Source organism: Echinococcus granulosus, assembly GCF_000524195.1.
Source record: "Echinococcus granulosus chromosome Unknown EG_S00056, whole genome shotgun sequence".
Classification (NCBI taxonomy): domain Eukaryota; kingdom Metazoa; phylum Platyhelminthes; class Cestoda; order Cyclophyllidea; family Taeniidae; genus Echinococcus; species Echinococcus granulosus.
Window position 1 is genome coordinate 397,101 of NW_020170436.1, and position 17,127 is coordinate 414,227.

Sequence of the window (17,127 nt, forward strand, 5' to 3'; positions counted from 1 at the left end):
AGCGTTCTACTGCCACTCTTTAAGTAGCGATTAGGTCTTGTCGTTGGAAGGGCCTTCCATTGGGTTAGCTCCTATGGTCCTGGGGAGGGTCTTCGTCGCGGGTCTCATAGGAAGGCTGAGAGACTAGCAGAGGCAGTTTGCATCACGCCTGGAACCGTCAGATGCATTCCCACTAACTGCATCCTTCGTTGACGTTTCGTTCCGCTGAGAAGGCAAATTGTTGACGAAAAGCAGCGGGAAGCTCTAGTTTATCCATCCAGCCGTTCCGCCCTACACAAAATCTCTCTAAAGGACCAGGAACTTGTGAATTGCCGGTCAAAACCGGAAGGTGCGGCTACGATGATGTGGATTTACCTAGGACTGGGAAATCTAGCCTTTGTGTGATATTAAAACGTCTGGCAGGTGAATGATGGTAACAGTGACTCCGTCAGACAGCCACTATCTGCTTCTGCTCTGACGTTGACAACCAGCGCCCCGTTAAGTGTCACCGTGTCACCTCGGCTCTACTTTGCAGGCGGTATGTGATTATCTCCTGTCAACTAAGCCTCCGCTTTGGTCACTGACGTTTCAATTCACAAATAACCGTTTGTTTCAACTGAGACAATGAATGGGAAAGGAGGATAGCCACGAACCTGTCTTCACCTTCCAACCAACTAGAACGCCAGATGATTCGCTACACTCCCGCTTCCGACCTCACGACTTCGTGGTGGTCCAGCCACATCTCACAGTTGCTACCTCCCATGCGAACTGTCAATCGCCACACCATTCACCTTCCGGAAGGATTACCTCCCCTTGACGGTGAATTTAAGCATTGTCTCGAAGAACGACGACGACGACACCAGCAAATGACTTGACAGCATCGCCTTGAAAACGAACGACGATCAAGGGGTGCGAACCAGCACTTGCAAAGGCGGAGCTACGACGTCTCCCAGGCGACGCATTTCAGTTACATCCATCTGCCAGGTGTTGTGCTCCTCATCTTCTAGATGATTACTCACCTCACGTCTCAAAGCAACAGGTAGTTCTTCTTGCAACGCACCTTTCAAGCGGTGGGAATTGAATAACCTACCACATTGGACGACGACATGTCGACCTCAAACCTCGCGGTTGCGCGATGAAGGGCGGTGAATTCCAGGAATTTTCGGACCTAAAAACCACCCCAAGAAAGTTTACCAGATCGTCTCGCTGTACTGCGTCTAGGCTATCCATTCCATTATGCACCTTCACGACCAGCCGATTTTCCATCCTCCACAAGGCAACCAGAGGAGACAATGAACTCCTTGTTCCATATCGACAATCTTAGAGGATGAAAAAACCTGAGGGAGAGTTGAGAACGGAGCCAAAGGTGTCTGTTACATCTCTCCACCATCACCTTGCAGAACATCTGCACAAAACAGCTCCTGGCTTCCAAGTCTTGAAATGCAGAAGTCCCAATAGGAAGCGGATAAAAACACCTCATTTTAAATTGATTACACACACAAAGATGGTAGGCGGTAAGGTAAGGGATCAGTGGAGACGGTTGAAAACCGCTGACTCCGCCTCCATCCCTGTTCATCGACGCAATGGCGTGCGTCGGCGGTAGTTTGACTGGGGCGACGGTGGAGGTGGGTGTCGCGAATCAGCTGCAGTAGCGGCGGTGGTGGTGGAGGCAGCAAAAGAGGACCCTCCAAAACGGGGTGAGGGTGTTCTATTGGCATAACGCGGTCGTCTAGGCGAGGGAGAACGACGTCTTTCGCGGATCACACGCTTGTTCCCTGGCGATGGGGTCTGTTTGAACAGATAAAAAGGGTAGAAGCCATTTCTGAAATCGCTGAGAGTAAGTGGATTCAAAATGCTCTAACCCTTCTACTGGATCGCTCCCAAGTCCTCACTAAGGCCTCCAGAAATGCCATTGACTCACCCTCTCTCGTGGTCTCTTCTCCCTGGCCGAAGCGTTAGGAGGGAGTAAAGGATTCGAGACAGAGTTGGAAGAGGGTCCATTCCCGAATTCTTCGGTAAAGGGGCTCCGATTTTCGCGTCTTCGCTCCTCCACATTGCGTTTGGGCACTGGACGGCGTGTGCTCTCCGCCAAATACGTCTGTTTGCGCGCCTTCAATTGTGCTGCCGCCTAGGGGGTAAGCAAAGTGCGTCACACTTGCCAGGCTCATAATTTTGGATGAACAGCAGACCTAAGTTCAATGGACCCTCAACTAGTTGATATATTCCATGAGGGGTGAATTTAAGACGGTTCTGGGAATTCAAGAGCTCCCAACCTACCGCTTCATCGGTGAGGGGCAGCCAATAGACACTTGGGGTCGCCTCAGTCTTTTTGAAAAGATCGTCCAGCGACTTTGAGGACTCCTCGCCTACAAAGGCAAAGTGGGTTAATACCTCTATCAGGTTGTCACAAGGTCTAGGGTAGGCAGGAAGGACAGAGGTGTACCTCTCGTATCGCGTTTGCCCCGCCCTTCTACCTCCTTCTCCGTCGCCTTCGTTACACCCTCGATACCATGCAACCTACGTCTCTTCGCGCCACCCATGGTCTCGGTGTCGTCCATCGACTTTTCCGGACGTTTTCTTTCCACGCTGCTGTCGTTGGTTTCATCTGTAAGAGCACAAAAAAGAAAAGTTGGGAAAGCGGTTCACTGCATTACACCAATCATTGAAATTTACTCGTGGAAGCAGCACTGGCAGCACTACTGCCGCCGAGGAGATGTCTAGGCGGAGGCTTGTCACCCGCCTCGCCATGTTCTTTGAGCCAAGCGAGGAGGGCTTCTGAGGCGAATTCGCACTGAAGAATGCGCGGGTTGATGGAGGGCCATCGACAACCATCCAGCCCCTCACGACACCTGGAGGAGAAGTCCAAATGAAGTTGCAGAACAGATCTTTCGGGGACGGTTTGTCACGTGGGAACCTCACTCACCTAGTAGCCACCTCCTCGTTGGAGAAACGGGCGACAGCGGTTGACTTGATACGATCGAGCCAGAGCTCAGAGGCACGGCCGAAGTGTGTCTCCAGCATGGTGGACAGTTGAGCGGCGGTGAAGGGACGCACGAGACACCGGATGTAGACAAGGCTCGAGGGAGGACATTTGGCCTCCACTGCAGAGTTCACGCGTTCCGGGGCTTCCACGGTGAAACCGACTGCGCGAGTCTCTGTGAAAAGGAAAAAAAATGGTAATAAACTAACCTCCTTGCTCAGGAATATGCATGAATAATCTAAAATGCCTCCAAATGGAGCAATATGTTGTGTTCATGTTGGAATGGAAGAATAAGTCTTTCACAAATAAGGCTGTAGAAGGATTTATCTTTTCAGGTCCGCAGTACGTGGTTGTATGAAAGGTGATGAGAAAGGGAGAGAGCTAGTCCCTGTCACGAACGGAAACGTAATTATAAGATACTTCGAGATACTCACCCTTCCTCACTGGAGCCGGAACAGAAGGATTAGAAGGCGGCGGAGGGGGAGCCGGTTTTCTGAAGGCGGAGTTTTCACCATCACTACCTTCCGGGGGGGAAGTTTTGGGGGTCGCATTTACCGCAATTACAAGCTTTTCCACCCCTTCCTCCTTTCGGGTGTTTTCCACTTTCTCCTCCTCTTCCTCATCCCCGTAGTCCTCCTCTTCCTCGTGCAGTTGAACACTGACTTCAACAATTGGTGGTGAATTTCCACGAGTGTGGTCTTGGGCTATCGGAGACTTCGTGATCTCAGATTGTGGAGCTGCAACTTCCGTTTGAATTGGAGGTTCCACCTTCTCCTGGGTTGGCATCTGATAGAGGAAATGGGAAAAATGGGATTAGGCGGCGGTTCGAATTAGAAACTATCAATTACCTCATGAGGATTAACAGCAGTGAGGAAGCTGCAGATGCCGTTACGGTTCACGGGAAGGGATCAGTAATTCCTATCATATTCGATTCATACCGAGCTATTGAATTGCTAACGGAATAAGTTGCAGAGAATTTAACAAACATTGACATCTTAGGAAAACCGGCTTCCGAAGAAAATATTAATAAAAACGGGAAGGGAAATGCTGTATATATCGGGAGTTCACCTTTCAAGGCATTTCTAGGGCTCAGGATAAGTGAAAGAGTTAATGGGAAAGACTGGTTCAAGTACCTTGATTGCCTGTTCAACCTGATCGACCTTCTCTGGAGAACGGGCTGCATCATCGACTGAGGCTTTCGATTCACTGACGCCCCCAATGTTTCCCACCAATTCTTCCGCTTTTAGAGAAAATACTTTGTCACCAAATGCGAGAGTAGTTTTTAGATATAGAGTGGGGATCAGCTTACTCGGATTAGTATCGGGTTCTAAAGGTGGCTCTAAATATAAAAAGACTTGGTCCGACATAAAATTAATTGTCTACACGGTTCAAAGAAGTAATAACCTCACCCTGGTCCGTATCAGATTCCGATGGTTGATCTGGCAACAAAAAACAGGAAAGTACAGTAGCGTATGGGTATTTTAGGAATAAATGAAAATGGTAGTAGTTTACCCGACTTTGCATCAAATTTATAAGATTCCTTTTCACTTTCTACCTCACTGGAGCCCTAAATCCAAAGAATTAACACTCAAGGGATGCATAGACGATGAGAAACGATGAACACCCAGTTGGGAACAACGAGTAGCATACCATTTCATCTGGGACCCTAAAACAGAGGAAGGTGGGCATTTAAAATCTGAAGAACAGAAAAGTCAATTAGTAGGACACTGTTAGGTTACTTCTCGCCGAGTTCCACTTCTGACGAAGGCTGAGAAGTTACAGAATCTGAGAGCGCCTATGGAAAATAAACAAACGAGGATTGATAATCAGACAGCACTTATAAAAGAAAATACAACCACAAAAGTATGTTACCGCTGAAAGACGTCGCACGAGATCCTTTTTAAGCCCATTTTTATCCAAACCAAGAACTTCCAGTTCCTTCTTAAGCTCCACAACTTTCAACGAGTCAACTAGTCGGCCGTCAGGCAAAGTAACATTCCCTGACATTACCAAATATTTCTAACTGAAGCAAAATTGCTAAAAAGACGGTTGAATAAAGTCAATAATCTCCAATAGAGATTAAAGTGCGTAAATAGTGCCTGGAGCATCCCATAAGCGAAATAGAACACATTCACACACATATTCAAATTGCCAATAAAAGGTATTCATAGAACAATACTTCAACTAGGAGTTTAAAAGGTACGACATCTTTTATTTAAGACGCAAAAATGAATGAAGCACTTTGTCCTACACACGCAACAATTAAGCGAAATGAAGAAACAGGAAGGTTCAAAGAACGCCGCTTGTCAAGCACAAATTAAAACGAAGGCCGAGAATATTTTCGCCTTTATGGTAGAAGCACGTTTCAACATTTGTTGCAAATTTTGTTTGTTGTATTAAATACTACTTTTTTTAGATCAGCTCTAAATAATCAAATTTAATGTACATCTACAGGAGGCGTATATGTAACATGATTATTTTCTGCTGCTTGTTCTTAAAATAGCTTACAGGAATTGCTAATATGGTCGCAGTAATAGAAGATATATAGGTTTTTATATATATGTTTTTTTAAGTCATGACAAGCCAATGTACAATCAAATGACAGATGTTACTAACTTGGAAAACCGCTATGCTACCATCACCATATCCTGGTTGTCATGCTGTTGAGCAAATTTACAGCCTGTGTAGACAAAAGTGCCTGGGTTGCCAAACTTCCTCTTAAGCACAATGCCTGATCGCAAAATTTTTGGCAATGAGCTTACACAAAGACCCATTTCTCAGCTTACTCGCCGTGTTTTGTGATATTTATTTATTGCTTTCGGCAAAACACAAGCCACTATCTCTTATCACTAGTTAGGCATTCCATTACTGCTACTTCCTTATCCCCCATCTTCGCCCCACTAAGTGGTTTATCATTTTTGGGCAGAGATACTTTTAGGCACCCCAATTTTTTAAAGTGGTGCGAATTTTATTTGCAGCGATGGAAACGCATAATGTTTGCGACTAGAGCGGCTGGGAGGCTAAGAACATGACGCATGGAGGAAATACACACACTGTTGTGCTTTACCACGCACCTAACCTCTTCAACAAAAAGATGCTCTTACAGAATTCTTTGCAGCATGAGTGGTCTTATACCAGACGCGCAGTCCCCGTACCCTACGGATATTCCAAAGCGAGGGAAGGGTAACATTCGTGTTAGCTAAGCCGCAAATAATAATCTTAAAGTAAAGTACACCTTTCCACTTGTTCCGAACAAAGCATTTCACTTCGTTACACTTTACTTAAGTCTCGTTTTCGAAATGGTAAATCAGTTCGAAAGCCCATCCAGTAAAAGATGAGGGGTTACAGGCTTAGGTGGCATGGTCAAAACTGAGTTAGGTAGACAGGCTTAGTCGGAGAAGAATGATCATGAAGACGCAACAAATACAACAAAAATAAAAGGGGGCGTGCGAAAAAGTACCGGAACCGAAAGTTTGGGAAAGAGTTTAAGTTAAAACCAAGGGGGGAGGCAAAGTAAAATAAAGGGGTGAGTAAATCAACCCCATTCCCTTCTCTTTCGCAAGCTAATGACTCTATTACAGTTACATGGAGACACTCCAAACAATAGCGTGCGCACCAGGAGAGCTCTGAAAGCGTTGATTCACCGCTGAAATTGTTCACACTTACTTTATTACTGATAAAGAAATGAGTGCATTTGCTCTTTAGCATATTTCTACGGATATAAAACTCGCATTTTTATTCATTTAACATAAGCTGATCTGATTGGCAAGCAAAATAGTTCTCTATGCTCGATAAGTTTAGATGCTGTGCCAAACTCCTTAAAACATTTAAGTGGTATGATGACGGCTTTAAAGTTCACTGATACGCTACTTGTTGAAAATAAGTAGACACACCAGTAACGAGAGGAGATTTAGTAGTGCAAACTCGAGGGGTGAGTGAAGAGGTCTGCAAATACGCATAGTCGTGACCCACGGCAACCACCAGGAACGACGCCTGATTTGTTGACGTGGTGGCGTCCTTCTCCTTTCCCTCCACCTGATCTACAAGACACAATTGGATGTGGGTTCAATTGGAATAACAGGAACGCCTCGATGAAAGGGTTACTCGGGTCCGTACTTCGGATGGCTAACAGTGCGGAGATGGGGCGCCTATAGCCATGACAGCTGAGGGATATGGCGTCCTGGCTAAGCACCTCTGTTGGTGAACCGTCTGCTGCATCTGAGAAAGGAGACAGTTTAACACATCATGGCCTTTATTAACACAGAAATGTGGAAAATATCTTGGGCACCAAACTGATTGCCGTAAGATGGAAAATACACGACACCTTTTACTGTTACTAAGATTCAGGCTGTACTTGTCGATCCTTCTAAGGAGACCTCCTGTAAGGATAGATGGGTGGATGGTGGATATGGGATGGTTGGATGAGGATGGACCATGACCAGGAAGGATGAGCTGGGCCCATTTTGAATGGAGAGGTTGATAGGAAACGAATAGAAAGGCTTGGTCGAAGAAGTGTGTGCACACGCACTTACCGTTAAGGAGAAAGGCTATGAAAAAGCGGCCGATGAGACCGCAGCGTGTGGCAAACCAGATGCACTCATTGCCCTGCACAAGGAGACGCGAGACCGTCAGGTCCACTGGATCCAGCACACCGGTTGTGTCTACAACAAGAACGTAGATGCTGTGATCATTATCTACCTTTGGGATGGCAGCTGGATTTCGCTGAGGTTTAAAGAAGCATAAGGCACCTTCATTGCCTTCAAGGGAAATTTCAATGGTGAATCCAGTCAATCAGTGAGACAGGAAAACAGAGGAAAAAAAGGAAACAGACAAGAAGTCAAATAGGCGGACCCACCTATCATGGAGGTAAGGACACTAGTGAGGTCGATTTTATGCAGGAAGATGTGCTTCTCCGCACACACCGAGAGGAGTCGCGAGAGCGGTCCGAGGTACACACCCTCCGCGCCCTCCACACTGCCGCGCTGCTGTATCGTCGGTGTTGGCGGACTTTGGCCTGACACCGCCAGCCAAATTAGCCGCCGAGAAGTTGAAGCCGAGGTCTCAGCCGACGATGTTGCCTCTTCGTCGCCGACAGCGATGGCGTGGAGACAAGGCGTCTGCGAGGGGAGCGCCAGGCTAGGAAAAAAGGAGGGAGGCTGTCTTACACCTAAAGAGTGCAGCACTAGTATCGGCAACTATTCAAAAGTTTAAGAACGTTTCTCGACTTCCACACTCTTCTCATCACCTACTAATAATGACGTGGAGATCCACTTTGTGTGTACTACTGATCACTATAAGGTCAAGGTCACCTTAAATGGATGTCATCCTTGTGCAACCTCGCCAGCAGCATAAAGGACCTCCACATTAAAGCCCCATCTTCAAATTATTCTGCAAAACTCATCCAGACGAGATTCACAAATCCATATTTCCACTGGGAAGATCAAAAACCACCAGACACTCACTGAGCGACAAATGCATCAGCATTGATGTCAAATCGATGCAGAGCACCCCCACCCGCAGTGCCAAGGCAACAGAAGGCGCGTCCAAAGATGGGAGAGATAAGGATAGGTCCGCTGGGAGCCGTGGAATCGCTTGGCAAGCAGAGAGCTGTTGCCCGTAGCACCCGATTCAACTCGATATCGTTGTCAGGCACTGTGCCCGAGTCGAGATGCCACTTTATGGTGACCAATTGGTTGGATCCGGCGGAGTTAAGAACTCCCAGGCAGATACGGTGGTTGAGGGAGCTAAGGAGTGAAAAGGTCATGGTCATCACATTCCACAGAATACCACGAGAATATAGCTTGCTAGACAGGAGGTAAGACCAATCCGCACTATGAATTGCTAGCGCCACTAACTTACACAATTGTAGTGGCTGCTTCACCCGGATTGGCCATTTTGAAGGTGGAGAGGAGGGTCACCCTCCAGGCGTCTTCCTTGGAGATGGCATCAGGATTGCTGGTAGTCGCGCAGACGAGGAAACGACCATCTGAAGCAGCAATCAAAACGCGGTAGTCGTTCAGCGGCTCTGCAATGGAAGGTGACTTCCGCAGTAAGACATAAAGGTTCACTGGGTTTGAATGCATTGCAGTGCAGGTGGACCTCGGAGGTAGATCAAAATAAAAACGAAACCCCCTTTATCGAGATGCCTCCATTCTAGTGTGTCAAATCGACAAAAAAAAAAACAAAATATTCAAACAGCGCGGTGTGGAGACAACTCACCAACTGGTGTTTTAGAGTTGGAAAGAATCCTGAAATCCCGCACCACGAAGCGTCCACTTTTCGCCAGCGGTGAAGAGCTCTCGGCACCTAAAATAAGTCGACCAGGGCAGTAAAAAGGCCTACCAAAAATCGAGACACTTTCGACGTCTACAACCAAAGTAAAAGTGGAGGGAGACGGGATGGATGGATACGGAATTGTCAACAAACAAGCTCAAAGTTTGGCAACGATATCAGCACAGCGTTCCACAGCCCACCTGCCACGGAGAAGAGACCCGCAGAGATGGGTAGAAAGTCGTCATCGAGGTCCATGCTCACCAACGCATCGGTCAGTTGAAGCGGATCAAAGATGTACAATTTGCCGACATTTTTCAGCTTCTTCTTTCCTGACACCGCTTCTGACGCCGCGCCTCGACCAATGAGCCAAAGATGTTGCTAAAAGGCACGGCGTAGAATCTGCATCTGCATTTGATCAGCTTTTCAGGTGGTTCGCGCCATGATGAGTAATAGAGAAACACTTCTTCCGACTTTTGACTTCACGAGACACATCAAAAGGTTTCTAACGTCACTCGTGTCTTGTCAGCTGATCACTTGGGCGATTAAACCGTGGAGTGGGTCGCATATGCGTAGGTGTAAAAATCTCCACTACAACTACCGTTGTAGTGGAGGGAAACCCTCCACCATTGTAATTTTGCCAGTAAACCTCCAAAAAAAAGGTGGCAATAACCACCTCATTAGTGGGTTCCTGTGGATAATGGTCCTCTCAAAATACCGAAAAGAGTTGTATCTCCAACATTTTCATGTCACTGACGTAGCACTGGATGTTTTGTGGAGTCTCTCGGAGCTAAAATACAAGGCAACTTCAAAGACGGCCGTCTTCAATAGTGACCGCGCCTTGGCCCCGTTTGGATCCTTCCCGAAACTCCTGAGGAAAAAACTCGGGAGAGTGTGTAATTGTAGAATGAATCGACGGTGATAGTACCATAGATTCGGTGAATAGACTTACTAGTGAAAGGTATGTATAGTGGAAGTAGGAAAAGCCTTTGACTATTATCACCGAAATAAACGGATTAACCTTTTTAAGTGTCAGATACATGATTACTGGTCGTGATTGCGCAATCCTCTAATCCGTTGAACCAGAGTCTCGACAGCTACTGTAAAAGGTTCCAACCATATCGTCAGGTAGGTACACCTATTCCACTTTAAATAAATCCATCGTCTGTACTACTAAACCCCTTTCATCCGCAAACTGGGGTTTGTGGATGAGAGCGTGGATCTCGGCATGCTCCTATGGGTACGCGAAAGGCCGATGACTACTGAACGAAACTGGACACATTCGACGGTATTGGTCTCGCATAGCTGGAGCATCCGATTCGCCTTGGCCTTATTGTGAGTAGCAGTGGGCTTAAAATCAGCCAATCAAGAGGAATAGGACGAGAGTGCAACATTCTAGAATTCTTGAAAGTGAGTCAATGGAAATTAAAGCTTCTCTAAAATCGAAACAGGAATGTTTTGGGGATTTCGGACATCCCCCAACAAAGCCAAACCAAAGAAAACTAAGCCCCAAAAGCTGATAACTGTTGGATTCTTAGTATTAGATGAAATTTATGCAATATGCAGTTTGGTGCGACAATTAGTCACAAAACTGAAAGAAACACAAAAAGAAGCAAATTCTGCAGCAATTAAACTTGAAAATTATCTCTTTGTGACTAAAAATATTATGTTAGGTCCTCACACAAAAGTGATTGGCTATTTCACCGCCACATCGATTTTCCATTGGGCAGTAATTGACCAATAGGAAAATCGAATCTTACGACCCAAGTTAGCCACTTTGAGTAGCACTTTTGCATAAATTAATCAGATTTCTTTGCGAAAAAAACTTACCGCGCACTTTCCTTCTAGTGGAGCTGCTACTGACAGGGCAGCAGTCAACTAAAATAATAATTAAAATGAGTTGAAATTTGAATTTCTTGAAAAAAAAATCTAGCAGTGCTGACCAAAATAGCAAAACGCACTTCAATTCGTAGCGTGGAGCGTCCAATGCTGCGGCACTTCTTGGGTACAGGATGAGCGACGGGGCTGAAGAGGGAGGTGGGATTCTTGGTCGTGGACAACTCGGCCTTACCCTGTCGCACACGTCCGAACCCACGGATCCAACCAAAGGTGAGCCCAGTGGTCGGAGACTGGTAGATCTTGATCCACTGCTGTGACTGGAAGGTGCGGGAAGCAGCACCGCCACCTGATGTTGTTGCCACTGGCTTAGCATCGGGGCCGTCCTCGTGCCGCCTTTCCAAGTCGTCTCTGCAACAGGAAGGCGTTTGCCTCGAGCAAAGAAAGACTTACACATCGGGGAGAGTCATAGCATCCAACCCGAAGTCCAAGCGAGGAAGAGATATAAGATTCATGCTGAAGTGGAAGGTAGGCGTAACTCAAGGCCTGGCTGTCTTATCTTGAGCCAAGGAGCAAACCGACTCACATCCTAGCAAAAACACTTTTTAACTGATGATGCGGTGAGGCGTTCTGATGCACCTGCACGTCGGTGACAGTGGGTGGCAAGTCATCCAGCAAGTCTGGATGGCCACGCTGGCCCGCTCTAATCATCTCCATGAGTTTGATTGCATCACGTAGCTCGATGAATCGTTCCTTGTAGTAGTTGCGGTCGGTGATGATGCGCATCATCTCCGCCTTGGTGAAGCCCTTGGTGGAGAGCTTTTTGTGGATACAGAGAAAAGCAGAAGGGAGGGGAGATGAGGAAGAAGGAAATTTGTCATCAGTGTACAACCGACACTTCCAACTAATCAAAATTGAGAAAAAGAATGAAGTCTGGGAGATCGCCAATCGGCATTCTCGACAAATTCCGCATAAAAATAAGTCAGCTGAAACCAAACTACAAGTTCGTATATATCTATTCCACAGCAAAACCTGTCCATGAAAAGCCAAAACGAGGTGAACTTTTCACTCACCTCTCGCTTCAATTTCTCCACAGTAGCCTTCAACGACTCTATCTCAGTTCGTGCAGTCGTGAGCATCTGATCTGAGTTGACAAGTTCCTGCTGTAGCATGGTCTGTTTCTCCGTCAGCTGCTTCACCGCCTCCATCAACAGCTGATTATCTCTGAAAACAGGGACAGGAGGTTAGCCATCTATCTGGTCATTGATACGTACACTAATCCATCCATTCATCTACCAAGCTATTCATTCATCCAACAGCCCAACAGTTGTTCCATCCATCCAAATACTCATTCGTCTATTTAAACAATCGTGGATGGATACAAATTGCGTTGACTTACGCCTTCAGGCTATCCCTCTGTAGGAGCAGATCGTCCTTGACAACATTTAGCGCGTTCCTAGATGTGGATAAAGTGTAAGGCAAAGTGGTCAAAAAACCCACTTGGTCTCCATTAGCTCCATGTTCTCCCGAATCAGATTGTTCACCTCGCCCTGCATTCCAGCTGAAAGTGTGAAGGAAAAGGGGTGGAGGAAGAAGGTGAGGAACAACTGTGAAATGTGCACGTGTAGACATGCAAAAGACGTGCGCGTTAGGGTGATTATATTTGGCTATGATTAGTGAAACGTGTCGAGTGCCTTACATAGGATTCCGTCTAAAAATGAATTGCAAACGGAGTTGAGGGTGAAAATAGGTGACTTAGTGCTTTTGACTCCTTGAGACCTACCGAGATCATGGATGGCTTCGGATTCAGAGTTATTACCAACCGCTTGACTCAGATCATCTGGATGCGATTTCATGAAGAAGAAGGGGATGATGATGCGGATGATTGATGGAGCCGATGGCAGTATGCATGCGGAATCGAAGCAATTCAGTATAATCAGCATCATCAACACCAGAATGGGTAGAAGAACCAATCGGCAGTGGGGTGGGGCATGCAAAGAGGAAAATTGTACATGCTTCAATAATGCAAAACGCAGCTAGAGTCTCGACAACATTAAAACCTATTTCCGATGCAATACATTCCAAATTATTGAGGACTAGATTGAAACAATTCGCATTATCCACTTCATTTCGAAGGATTTTTATTCTAAGTGAGTCCTAGCCCAATGTCGAGAAAGAGGATGCGCTAATAAAGGGAAGCGATTAACTGATCTACCAATCAACGACATGTATGCACAACTCGAAACCCCATTGGCTCACCAAATCACCAATCAGGTTAACACCGACACCACATTGGTAGCACAACAGCAAAAAAGTTCAAGGCCAATCGGGGATTAGTGGAGAGAAGAAAATTACCTAGATCCTCATCACCCAGTGCACTGGGGTCGCTCTCGATCATGGAGAGCTCGTCGAAACCGACTCCAGCACTAAAAAGGAGCCGAAAATTGGGAACTCCGCACAAGGGGTATGATAGATTTGGTCGGCATCGAAGGTGTCAGCGCGAGAAGAACTCACCTTGTTGTGTCGAAGGCATTTCCAGGCACTCGTACGATAGCTAGGCAGAGAGAGAAAGGGAGGAAAGGGAATATTGTTGTAAAGGTTATTTTTCTTATCACAAAATACTCCAAAGTCCAAATTACTCAACTTCAATCCCTTGTCAGATGTATTTCAATGGGACCTGTTCAAGCAGGTCTGATAAAACAAGCGAGGCTTCCATAAAACCCCCACCCCCCCCCCCAAAAAAAAGGTAAATCACCCTTGAGCTCACCTGAGTCCCGTCGCTTCATCACTGAGTAGACTGGCATTGCAGCTGACTGTTTCAGGGAATCGTTCAACTCGGCATGCGATCGTAACAGCTCGTTGATTCGCTCGTGGAGTTTGGAGTTCTCCTTCAAAGATTTCTTGCTCCTTCTGTTCCATGCGTGCAACTGCAAGAGAGAGAGAGAGAGAGACAGAGAAAGGACAACCTGCTGATCAAATTCTCCTCTAAATTAACCCACTCTTTGTCATATGAACAGAAAAGTACTTTATGTGAAGCAATTGAAAGTAGTAAAGTACCGCCTCAAAGCCATTTACAAAGTGCCTATCAATGGTAGATCCTCAGTGACAGCAAAAGTTTATCACTTTTAAGCTCATTGGATGGCAAAACCTGCTTAAGCATCCATCCAAGGGTATCACAGGTCAAATGCTAAGCGGTCGTCCCCAAATTATAGTTAGTCTTTATCAGCGGTCGATAACGACGAGCTCGACAACAAATCCAGATGTCACTGGTTTGCTCACATGATCTATTCATTACAGAAAAAAAATGATTTTGGCAACACTGCCCACTGATTTCAAGGCCTGAATGTTGCACGTTTTATGGGAGAACTGCGCAGCAGAATTTAATTTGCTCCTCAATCCCTTTCTCTTGCCTGTGACCACGATAACTCACGCTGTTCCCCGACGTTCTTTGACTTGATTTCAAGGCGTCGAATCTGCGTCTCGTTTTGCGCCAGAGCTTCATTCAAGATCTTGCGTTCACTCTCAAATTGATCCTCCACTCGCATCAGCAGCTGCAAAGGAGGAAAACAGAAGAGGTGTGTAAAAATCCCTTCAATAAGCAATTAGTAGCTCTTGAGCTGTAAGAAAAAATGCTGAAAATTCAGGCTAAAAGGTGTTTTCTTCAGGAAAGGCATTTGCGGTGTTTCGTCTAACCTGCTAGGGTGTGTTAAAGAGCGATGATGACATTTGTGATCCGTATTATTTGCCTTCAGGACATTATGAATTACAGGTTACAAAGAGATTAATAAATAAACGTACTTTTCCAGACCTTAAAAGGTGTCAGGCGATGTTATAGGGGAAACATAACGAGTTGAATTGATGGATGGATGGATACGGGTTGGATGAATGCATTGATGAATGAATGGATGGTCCTAAGATGTATGGACAATTAAATGAACAACGAATTGCGTACAGGTCGAAGCTGACGCAAAAACATCAGATTGGACGGTGGTTGAACAGAAAAGAAGTAAATAAAGGGTCTCGATTCAATAAAACAAATAATTCTGACACTTCAGAAAGTATTTGGTTTGGCCTTGAAACGACGCCCTCCTCCGAGGGTAAGTGACTGGACTAGAAGAAACAGGAAGGAGAACGGACGTACGTCTTCAGTGTCACGGCGAGCAGCCTTTTCCTTGGTCAGTTGGCTGAAGAGGGAAGTGGTTTCCTCACGAAGTTGAATCACCTCCGCCTTGTAAGCGGCATGGTCCTTGTAGAACTCGTCCAACTGCTCCAACACTGCAACCACAGTGGGCAGAAGACGCTGCACGATTGCCGCTCCAGCACCTGAATCCGCCTCACCTGCAGCCAGCACTGCCTCAAATTCGGCGTTGAAGCGATGAGCTATGGCCTGCACTTCTGTCGACAGATCTGTCAGGTCTGCCGTCTCCGCAGACGCGAGGAGACGCAGGTCGCTGTAGCTGCCTCTCTCGTTATCAATTTTGTCCCCTTGTGGTGCCTCCACCACCTCCTCTGCTCGTTCTGTGCTCATAATAATGTTGCTAGCGTAGTAGGCAAAAGACGTTCCCACTAAAAAGAAGGAATAGGGTCGATAGAGAGGAGGTCCTGACTTAGTAAACTAATCCGATGAATACGGGATGGATGGGGGGAGGAGGTAAGAGGAACCGTTAAGGATAGATCCGGCGTAAATGCATGAAGGTGTGACCAAGGCAAAAAATAATGAAGGATATGAGTGATATGATTAGACCGACAGTGTTTAAAGTATCTACCAAGGTGTTGGATTAAGTTGGCATCATATCTTTACGAAAATATACATACCTACAATCTTTTTTGGGTCTAACAAACTTACAAGTAACAAATTGTAACAGATAAGATTCCCAAGGTTTCATAAATAAATCTTCATTAAACCAGTTAGGAAAATCGAAACGTTTTTAGAGAGTAAAAAAACATACTAAACGGCTCGCCGGATGACTTTATGTGACAGTGAGAATATGAAACTTCATTACAAGTTAGACATTACCTAGTCTTCTTTGCTTCTGAAACTTTTGATGATTACGCCTCCTTTACTGTAATTATCGCCTCGGGAAAAGGTAGGTTTTGGAGATTAGATATTTTCTAACTAATCAGGAGATCTTACAACCAATTTACCTTGGAGATCAGATTAACGAGATCTACTTACGTAATCACGGCCGAATTACATGGTGCCAAGTTGAAAAAGAGAAAGGATTTTTACTTTCCTACTTTTTACACACAACCGAATGCAAAGATTTTTCCTCAGAAAATGAATTTTTTTGGTCCAAGGCGCATATCTCACATGTGAACATAATGCGGGACCCTATGAGACGACTATCTTGTGGGCAATAGATCACCAAGTAGAGTGAATGTAGTAGATTCTACCTTGAAGCTCAGTAGACGCACTCACACTTCACAAAAAACATACAATGGAACCCATTAGATATGTATCACTGTACTTAAATTTTCACATAAAATTGGACAAGGCGCAAGAAAAAATACCAATGCTGATACGCGAACGAATAAGTAAGCACTAATAGTACAACAGTAACGGGAAAACAATGCCGTGTGTCACCAGGTGTGGAAAAGAAAACCAGCAAATTTCTGCACTGCATTAAACGTGTGAAGAAAGAAATAATACAAATGCCCTAACACTAGTAAGGCATCCGTTCAAATCGCATTAAAATTACGGTTTGCAAATGGCCAAAACACTTTGTAAACGAGGCGTGACGCCCACAGTCATAATATTTGGAAAGTGTGAAATTTACAACGTAAAGAAAAGAGGAAATCACAGACGAACCAATAGCATCGAGGGGAGACGTCGGGTGGCGCGGCAATTGGCAGGGACGCTCGTATGATAAATCAGGCTAGTCAAACAAGTAAAGGTTAATGTTATAAATTACTAGTCAAATCACGATAAGATCAAAATCTAAATAACAAAGACAAGTTGTAAACTGCCAAAACAGCAACAAAGTTACACTTTATAAGTTGACTTGATTAGTTACGAGGAATGCGTTACAAAATTAATAAAATTTCATCGAAATGAATTTTTT

At 45.5% G+C, this 17,127-nt stretch overlaps 1 protein-coding gene across 1 annotated transcript in view; it reads right to left on the minus strand. All coding sequences in view use genetic code 11, as the record gives it.

The window, feature by feature from the left end:
• Positions 1-1,708: 1,708 nt before the first annotated feature.
• Positions 1,709-17,127, minus strand: part of EGR_06416 (putative kinase-interacting protein) — a gene marked incomplete at both ends in the record, with an annotated part of 15,613 nt that continues 194 nt past the window's right edge. The window contains 20 exons of the mRNA XM_024495665.1: positions 1,709-1,801; positions 2,257-2,345; positions 2,423-2,584; positions 2,653-2,828; positions 2,903-3,134; positions 3,394-3,745; positions 4,093-4,298; positions 6,932-7,177; positions 7,492-7,716; positions 7,815-8,095; positions 8,819-8,984; positions 9,433-9,610; positions 11,060-11,107; positions 11,191-11,476; positions 11,652-11,884; positions 12,139-12,289; positions 12,465-12,626; positions 13,833-13,992; positions 14,496-14,616; positions 15,207-15,631. Of these exons, the coding sequence (XP_024349941.1) occupies positions 1,709-1,801; positions 2,257-2,345; positions 2,423-2,584; positions 2,653-2,828; positions 2,903-3,134; positions 3,394-3,745; positions 4,093-4,298; positions 6,932-7,177; positions 7,492-7,716; positions 7,815-8,095; positions 8,819-8,984; positions 9,433-9,610; positions 11,060-11,107; positions 11,191-11,476; positions 11,652-11,884; positions 12,139-12,289; positions 12,465-12,626; positions 13,833-13,992; positions 14,496-14,616; positions 15,207-15,631 (3,992 nt within the window). The remainder of the gene's footprint in view (positions 1,802-2,256; positions 2,346-2,422; positions 2,585-2,652; positions 2,829-2,902; positions 3,135-3,393; positions 3,746-4,092; positions 4,299-6,931; positions 7,178-7,491; positions 7,717-7,814; positions 8,096-8,818; positions 8,985-9,432; positions 9,611-11,059; positions 11,108-11,190; positions 11,477-11,651; positions 11,885-12,138; positions 12,290-12,464; positions 12,627-13,832; positions 13,993-14,495; positions 14,617-15,206; positions 15,632-17,127) is intronic.